The following is a 9919-nucleotide window of genomic DNA, read 5'->3' as shown; positions in this document are numbered from 1 at the left end:
AACCATCAACAACCCTCATGGACTAGAACAGCGCGAAGGGATCCTCAAAAAGAAATTCCCCAAACTCAAAACCCCAAGATTCTCAATCTGAACTTTAACCTCAATATCGCAACAATACCAGGCCAACAAGAACAGCAGCACCAATGGCGGATGAAGAACGGTCCCAACCACGGCAGTGGTGCACCTGGCAGTGGCGACGGCGGCAGTGGTGCAACCTAGAGAGCAATGCAGGCAGCCTAAAAAGAAATGGAGGTGGATGCTTCGTTCACGAAATGCAGGCAGCGAGATGGAAGCACCGACGACACCAATGACGCAACAACAACGGAGGTGGCAGGAATGAACGCCGGTGGCGAGACCCACGGCAACGGAGCGACAAAGGTACAAGGCTAGTAGAACCGCGAGATATGAGCGAGTCCTCGCGAGGGAGGAGTGAAGGAGGCGGTCCGACAATGGCCACGAAGGCGGGGCGAGAACGTTGACGGAGGCACGACGAACGCGGAGGGGGAGGCGCGAACAGTGGGCAGTGCTGGAGAATAGTGTTTGCTTAGAGGATGAAGACAGATCGCGTGAAGAAAACTGTTTGCAAAAGTGGATGTGTAGTGCTAGAAATGCTCTACTACCTCGGTCGTTCGGTCAACCGATGCGTAATAGTTTCAGTGAATGGCATTTTTATAAATAATTTAAACCTATACGCCTCGGTTAGGCGCTCAACCGAGGTCGTTCGATCAACTCTTGCCTCGGTTCTGCAAGCAAGCGAGGTCGTTCGGTCTGTTCAGTCTGTACGTTAGTAGTAGAGAGGTCGTTCGGTCTCTTCAGTCTATACATTACAGTGGCAGCAGAGGGATTTGCAGGGATGACAGGACTAAAGGCCTCGGTTAGGCGCTCAATCGAGGTCGTTCGGTCAATTATTGCCTCGGTTCTGCAAACAAGCGAGGTCGTTCGGTATGTACAGTCTGTACAAGACTAAATGCCTCGGCTAGGTGCTCAACCGAGACCGTTCGGTCAACTACTGTCTCGGTTATGCAATTAAGCGAGATCGTTCGGTCCACCCAGAAAGGGTTATATCCCTCGGTCACTCAAACAATCAAGGCATTATTGTTTTTAGGCATCGGTTCATCAATAATCGAGACATATAAAATAGTTAAAATTGTGATATTGCCACCGCGTTTTGATACGCTTCTGCATGTGCGAGTTAAAATATGTTTTTTTTACTACTGAATCTACTCTTCATTGCTTAGTTTGAATTTTGAATTTTGAATCAAATGTATAGAATATTTGTTAACAAAAGTTTATATATATTAAGTAATTCATATGATTGCTACAACCATTATGAATTATCATAAGTTTTTATGTCCTTGAATTGTATTTTAGTTAGCAAATAACAAGTTTCTGTGCATCGTATTATGTTCAACAAATATGATTATTATATTGATTATTTAAAAGTGACAATATTTTTCAACATGTTCAAACCATTTTGCAATTACAACATTGGTTTGTCTTTATTCCAAAAATATTTCCCTTCATAATTGTTCTTCTAACAGATTACACATAAAATTTGTCACTCCTAGAAGACTCAACAATATTTGTTTTGTTCATCCTTTTGGAATGATACTATGACTTTATATTGAGATTTCTATTTTTCAACATGAGAAGACTATTTGTTCGTATGATCTAAGTTACCCCATCAATCCTTGAAAAGTTATGGTTCACAAAACTTAGTTTCTTCTATATCAATCAACATAGGATCAAATTATATATTCAGTCAAACTAATAAAAAAATTATCAACATAATTGTATTTTCATGGAAATTCATTTAATTCATCAATTTAGACAATTAATTTAAGTATTCATTCAAACTTTGATTTTTATTCATTCTTCCATTCTCAAAATCTCTTTTAAGAGACTGAAGTTTTATCGTTCTCAACTTTGAATCTTCTTTGAACTCTTGTTAAAGATTATCTCTCATGTTTTCTTGCTCTAATGATACTTAAAAATATTAATGTTCTGTTTGTGACCATCCTTCTTCACTTTCATTTACTTTTTGATTGAAAAAAAAAAACTAAAAAGATAATTTGTAAGCTCAAATTCGTCCATGCATGCATGCTCAGAAGCTATCAATAATCCAAAAGAAAAGATGTTGACCATATGTACGGTTTTATATGTGGTGTAAGAAAGGGTTTCCAAAGGACCAACAGCCATAGTATTTAATTTTTTTTTCTTATGTTACATACTTATCTTATCATCGTGAAATTTCCAATGTTTATTCTTTTATAAATAATAATAAAATAAAACATACTTATATTTATTTGACATATATCATAAAAATAAAATAATCATGTAAATTTTTATATTTTTAAAAAATATAAAATAAGAAGAAGATAATTTTAAATAAATATAAAATATTTGTATATATGTGAAAATATTATTTCTCTTATTAGTACCCTTACTAATTAAGGGAATGTTGATTTTACAGTAGGGAATTCGCTTTCATTGAGTGTCATTTTCCGAGAGAAAATATCAATTGGACCACGTTCGTATAACGACAACTAAGACGCAATTATTCAGTGTGAATGCAAGACTTTTAAGACTTTTGCTTCAAAAATACTATTAACTACAGTTCAATCATTTATCCAATTTAAAAATATTTACTTTCAGATATTTTCTTTTAGCTATTTTCAATTAAAACGTTAAATAGAACAATCAACACGTCAGTCACTTTTTTAATTAAAAAGTAGTAAAATAAACCGTTCTAAAATGTAAAGTATCAAATAAAAAAAAGTTAAAACTTAATGTAACAAAATTAAAAAAAAAAAATACAATGGGACAAAGATTGTTTACTTATTCTGTTAATGGTTAGAAACTTAGGGTAGATTTAAAACTGCAAAACTCGTAGACATAGAAAGGGATTTGATCTGCAACAACTATTTTTTATAACCCTATTTATTATTGTTATTATTATGAAGTTTATTTATGAGTTTTGTAGTAATTGTTTTTCCCAGAAAATGTTGTTACCTGTAGCGATTCTCCCTTCCCTGCTTAGGTCCGAATATAAATTTTTAATATAGATTTTATGATATTAAATGTTTTTTCTTACTAAATTTGTGGATTATATATTCAACTAGATTCACCAAATCCAATTCAATCTTCTTTTTTTCATTGGACGGACTTTTTGTTAAAGAATATACAATTTTAAAAGAGATATTTGAAATGTTCCAATCGGACACAAAATGTATTACGTAAAAAATTAACATAAAATATTAAATCTAACCTAACTATAGAGATGGCTACATGGTGGGATGGAAACTGTTTTCATTATTTCATTTTCATTCTCAAAATAAAAATTCATTCAAATACTTAATGAATATAAAATTTAATAAAAACTCATTCAAACACTTAATGAATATAAATTTTTTATTTCATCTTCATTCCTATCATGTAAGATTTAGTCACATAAGTGTTCGTATGTGTTTTTCTAAAATATTTCAATACCAATTAATTACTTTTTTATAAAAAAATAAAAATCATATTAAAGAAAATATTATATTTAATATTAAAATAACGTATTTTTATTTTTAAGTCATAAAAAATGGTTATTTTTATTAATAATTATTAATATAATTTGAAATATATTTGTAAATTTAAAAATGTTAATATATGTTTAGATAAAAAAAAATTAGATTTTTATATTACTCAAATTAAAATATACTTTTGAATTGGACAATTTAAACTACGCTTTTTAATTACAGATCGTATAATCTAAATAGATCTTCAAATTACAGAATTTAAAATATTTTTCACAATTTAGACCTTTTTCCACGAGTGCAGGAATAAAGTATGGGGGTGCCTAAAGAATTTCCCTAGTTGAGTTTGAATAGGCTTGTAAATATTTGATAATTGGGTCACCACCCCAAGTGCTCTTACACCTTCTCACTATTTTCTTTTATTCCAAATATACTTCACATCTCTTCAGTATTTTCTTTTATTCCAAAAATACCCTACACCTCTTCATTATATTCAACAATCTTTTTATTTCTCTCTCCACATTAATGGAGCATTCACATAGCTCAGATTTACACTTGTGATATATTGCAAAATTTTATTTACACTTTCCCTTAAATAAGTTTGATTCAATCTTATTTTCACTGTTCAATATTTTTTTCTCTTCAAATTACTTAATAAAAGGTAAAATTTTGTTCTAAATTTCTAGAAAAATGTTTATATATATTGTGTTTTTTTTTTACATTTAATATCTATAATTTTTACATTATATTATGTTTTAACTTACCGACATGTTTGACTCAAATAACTTGAATAAAGTATTTAATTTATTAGATAAATAATATAAAAATATTATTAAATACTTAAAATATAAAAAAAAAGTTTTTTGTTAAAGATTTGGAATTTATTTAGTTCTTTGTCATTATAAAGTTAGTATATAATAATAATAATAATAATAATAATATATTATTTACTATTAATATTATTATGTTTATTATTTTGTATTTGCATCTAACTTTTAAGTTTATAAAATGGAACTAATATTGAAGTTTCCTCTAAATTTTATATTATTCAATATATCATAAGTTTAAATCTAAGCCATATGAATGTTTCATTAATGCAGAGAGAGAAAGAGAAAGATTGTTGAGGATAGTGAGGGAGGTGTAGGGTATTTTTGGAATAAAAGAAAATATTGGGGAGGTGGAGAAACACTTGGGATGGAGGGAGCAACACCCTTGATAATTTTACTAAATGTTTATACAAATTGGGCCTAATTGAGGCAATCTATTTTAGCACTTGCATTGTTTCTTCTTCTACCCACACGATGTGTGCGAGAAAAATCTAAATTACTAATGGATTACAAACATTCATGCATATTTTGGAAATTTATTTCGATTGAGTCATCTAGAATTTAAAAACATATTTAAAATTACATAAAAAAAATATTTCAGATTATAAAATTTATAATACATTCTCAAATCTAAAAATATATTTTAAATTACATAATTTAAAATTTTGAAATATATTTTTGAATCGAAAATGTATTTCAAATTATGCACTCCAATTTTATTTTCAAATGCACTTAAAAATAAATTATGTATATAAGTAATGCGGAATGAATTTCAATGCTAGAACAAAGAATCCTCACTCCAAAGGGGACCATAAATTACCATAAATGACGAAGCCATAGTCCAACTTTCTATTTCAATATGTGAACCTGCCATAGCTTCTGTACAAAGTCCCTCACTTATAGGCAAAACACTAGCGTCTCAAGTCAGTAAAACTTGTATTTTACAATAAATTTTTTTCATTTGATATTTTTTTTTTACTTTTTATTTTTTTCTTATCTAAAAATAAAAATATTTACTTTTTATGACCATTTTTTCTTATAACGTCTAATAAATAATGTAAATGTCTCGTTCTACCCTTAGTCTTATCTGAGATGATTTTTATAATAGGAGAATGAAAAATAATGTATGAATTGAGTATAGAAATGTTTAAAGTATATTTTCTCATCTTCTTTACAAATAAGAAATGTATACCAATTTTATTTCTCATATGGGTAACGTGTCTCCTTCGGCATTGTCCAAAATTGAAGCTATAAAATTCAGTATTAGACTTGATCGTGAAGTATTTTACAGATCAGAAATGCACACTTCCATCTCTAAATTGTTCAAAATAGTAGCCACTTGTGCTATGGAAGGTCTACACTTTCTTGAATTACCAACACAAGCCGAAGCAACTTTGGCTAATCTAACTACATTCTTCATATCAGAAGGAATTACCAACCTAGGATCCAAAACTTCACCAAAACCCAATGCCTTTATCAAAGGCAAACCCCACTCTACTATCATTCCTTCATTGCATCCTCTACCACTTATTAGCTCAAGCAATACAACTCCCAAACCATAAACATCACTTTCCTTGCTTCCACCACCCCCTCTTTCATTCCAATACTCATCATCCACATAACCTACTAGCTCTCTCTTTTCTCCTGCTGCCAAAAAGTTGAGACCATAATCACAAATCCTAGGACAAAAGTTGACATCAATTAAAACATTTGAAGACTTGACTCGCCCATGTACGATGTTTGGTGTTGCCACTTCATGCAAATACTGAAGCCCTCTCGCTGTTCCTGCTGCAATTCTGATCCTCTTGTTCCAATCCAAAAGTGATGCCCCATTAACGTTTTGATGCAAACAGAACTCCAAGCTCATCATGCGCCCAAACTCCATCACTATAACTCTTTCACCCGGTGCTTCTGAGAATCCAATTATAGGAACTATGTTGGGATGTTGCACTGAAGAGAGCCATTTCAACACTGATGAGAATCCTAACCCTGCGTTGCTCAACACAAGCACGGGATGGATCCTTTTCACAGCCACAAGCTCTCCATTCTCTTGCACCCCAACATACACGGTTCCCAGAGGACCCTTTCCCACTACTCTCCTGTGGTTGAAGTTATCAGTGACAGCATCAATGTCCATCAGTGAGTACACTCTAGCACAGTGCTTCACAGCAACAGTTTCTTCACTCTCAACTGGTTTCTTCTTGCATGCAACAAAGAGGACAACACCGAGAATTATGAGGGACAAGGATAGAGTGATCATAACCAAATCATAAACAATGTACCCATGGTTCATTGTTTGAGATCTTTTTTTAACTTGGGGTGGTGCAATATGTTGCAGAAAAGATTAGTTTCTTTTGCTTGTGATGTTGGGCTTATTGAGTAGCCAAGAAGGGTAGAGAGGTGAAGGAAGAAGGTGGGATAAAGGGAGAGATTGGATGGCATGTCAAAGAGAAGTGTGGAAAATAGGTATTAATATATATGATTAGAAGTTGGTGAGAGATGAACGCGTTAAATAGAAGGAGTCAAAGCGAAAATAGTGGATTTGTTTGAAAAAAGGGTTGGATTGGTGAGAAAGTTGAGAGGTTTATAATTGGATTTAGTTGTGGATGTTCATCGTTTGCTGCCAAGCAGCCCTGCTTTAATTACTGAAAGGATACTTTAAAATGACATGACATAACAAGGGTTTTTTGTGTCTACTTCGTTGGGATAAGACTTATATTTCAGATTTCGGTTTCAATTTAATTCTCGTGAAGACCAAGTTAGCGAGTGAGGTCTTTGTAACTATTGCTTGAGTCAATTTTAATTCATCTCAAGACACAGTTAACCTATATTTTATGTACGAAAACTACATGATTCCTACAAGACTTGGGAAATTAAATTGTAGTTTTAACACCCGATTGTCAGTTTTGGGATTTGTATATTATTTTTTACAAGGGCGAGGTTTTGATGTCCATTTAAGAAAAGAAGTTTTGGTGTCATTGAACGTTAATCCAACCAAAATATATCATTTCTAATAATTTTAAATAATGTAGCACACTTTTAGTTGATAGAAAGATTAAAAAACATGTTAGATATATTAAATTATTATATATATTATATAAGTTTTTTATTTATATTTAAATTTAATTCATATCTCTTCTATTATAAATATAATATCATATATATTTAACTTAATAAAAATTAATTTCATACATAATTTTTACTTATCCAGCACTCATTGTCGTTGTTATCACGCCAAATCATGGAAAGCTTCTCTTGCCACTTTTTGTACATTCTTTACTATTCCAACAAAGTAAGTAATTTTCGATATCAACCTAGTTTTTTAAATTTGCGTGACCACCAAAGACATGACAATTCACACATGACTAAAATATAAACCAAACATCCCTTAATGTTTCCAAAGTTCGCACTATAAGAAAAAATCTCATTACTTACAATAAAAATTTGTAGGTAATTCACATAATTTGTAGGTAATTATTACCTACAGATTACTTACGAATAAAAATCTATAAATAAAGTATCGTAGAGAATGTTATCTATACATAAATTCATATGTAATTACCTACGATTAGTATACAACGGATATATATCCATAGATAATTACATACGGTTATATTCGTAAGTAATTACATATGAAGATATTTATAGGTAAATTACATGAATACGAAAGGTTTTACCACTTCTTGAAAGCAACCTTGTATCTTCCAAAATTATAAATGTCACATCCTTTACACATTGAGCTGGTACAAAAAGCAGGATACTTTTATGCTCGTTTCCTCCTGGTATAAGGATCAGCACAAAACAACTAAACAAAAAGAAAACAATTTCGACCATCCACTCTGTTACATTTTTTTATTAATAGAAACTCAATTTCCTGAGTTCTAACAAGAAACAAACTCGATTTCCCAAGTTATAACCCAAAACAAGGTCAGTTTCCCAAGTTTTAACCTCGAAACAAGGTCGATTTCCTGAGTTCTAACCTGAAACAAACTTAACTTTTCGAGTGCTTACCCGGAACAAGCTTGATCTCTCTCACAACCTCAATCTTTCTAAACAGAAAAGAATCTCTTATTTCCACTAACACAAAAATGAAAATAATAAAGACCCTCTCATGCAACTAACATACACTAGTAAGTTTATCAATAAACTAATTAATAGTCAAGTGTTGAGTTTGAATATATTTTTAAATCTACATAATATAAGATTTTTATTATTCCAAATGATATTAAAAGTTGTCACGCAGACAATACAACACTCTATTATCTACGTATCAACTTCAATTAAAGGTAAAGAAAAACATTGCATATATTACTTTCTATAAATATTAAAGGGAATCATCCTTAAATAAAACACGACAACTATCAAAATTTATGGTGTAAAATGCTTCGGATTGTCCAAATCAAGTACAAGAATGACATTTTATGGGTTTCAACATAGACGCAAACATCAAGCTTTGATCAATATAAGAATCTCAAACAAATAACTTGAGTTTCCAAATTCTCACTAGTATTAAATATAAATTGTACGAAGAAATTATACCATTTACCTTTTTTATTAATGTTGCTCTAAGTTTAGGAATTCTAGTGCTCATCAATTAAAGCAATAACAAGTTGATAGAGATACCATCTTCCACACTCATCATCATCATCATTTATCACAGAGTTTTCATTCTTTATGATGCCTCAACTCATTTTCTTTTTCCTTCACAACTCCTAACACCATCATCACTTTCACTTTTTCCTACACAATCAAGAATTGTTCTCAATATCATTAAAATTTTAGTAGACTTACTCATGATTCGAAGATGTACAATATGAATGTATACATGTTTGAAATCCGAGATATAATGATTAATAATTATTTGTATTTTTAATAATAAAATATTTATTAACAAGTTTATAACAATCTTATATATGGTATATTTTTGGTCCTCCATTATAATCCAAAATTGGAATTAATTTTGTTCGAAACTTGGATTCGGTCTCTTTACTTTAGAAAGCAATGAATTTAGTATCTCCTACTGAACACCATTAAAATTTGTCTAACGTGGCAAATGGTATTTGTAAGACCCATGAAAACAAATAAAAATATTCTTTTTTTTATTTTATACTTTGTGGTGTTAAATAATTAATTATGATGTGTATTGGCCTGTAAAATGTGTTAAGGAAATGAATGTAAATTAATTAATATTGGTTTTTATATTAATTTTCGGAAAGCATGAAATACGGTTTAAGTATTAATGTTTGCACTATATTATCAACGAAAATGAATTGGTGTAGTTTTATCACGGTTTTATTGGCAGAAGAAACTAAAATAGTTTTGTCTCTTTCTATCTTTATTATTATTTCTTTTGGATGGTATGTAGGAAGGGAAATTGGGTGACGGTGGGCGCCAGAAATTCTGTTTTCTGACAGGGGTACGAACTTAGTAATTTTAGGAGGTGTGTCAGAAATTCTATTTCTGGACAGGGGTGTGAGCTTAGCAGACCAGTGGGGGTGCGCTAGCAATTCAGTAGGAGTATGAACTTAGTAAATCAGTGGGGTGCACTAGTGAACTTAGTAAACCGAAAAG

At 31.1% G+C, this 9919-nt stretch overlaps 1 protein-coding gene across 1 annotated transcript; it reads right to left on the bottom strand.

The window, feature by feature from the left end:
* Positions 1-5570: 5570 nt before the first annotated feature.
* Positions 5571-6775, bottom strand: LOC108326132 (serine/threonine-protein kinase-like protein ACR4). Its single transcript, XM_017559424.2, has one exon. The coding sequence runs from the start codon at positions 6639-6641 to the stop codon at positions 5634-5636; it is 1008 nt and encodes a 335-aa protein (XP_017414913.1). The 5' UTR covers positions 6642-6775; the 3' UTR covers positions 5571-5633.
* Positions 6776-9919: the final 3144 nt, after the last annotated feature.

The sequence above is a fragment of the Vigna angularis genome, chromosome 1, assembly GCF_016808095.1.
Source record: "Vigna angularis cultivar LongXiaoDou No.4 chromosome 1, ASM1680809v1, whole genome shotgun sequence".
In the NCBI taxonomy this organism is placed as follows: Eukaryota; Viridiplantae; Streptophyta; class Magnoliopsida; order Fabales; family Fabaceae; genus Vigna; species Vigna angularis.
Note: the sequence above shows the minus strand (reverse complement) of the source record. Positions and strands in the feature narration are given on the sequence as shown.

Coding starts and splice junctions, on each gene's coding strand:
- LOC108326132 (XM_017559424.2), bottom strand. CDS start 6,641: ATGAACCATGGGTACATTGTTTATGATTTGGTTATGATCACTCTATCC.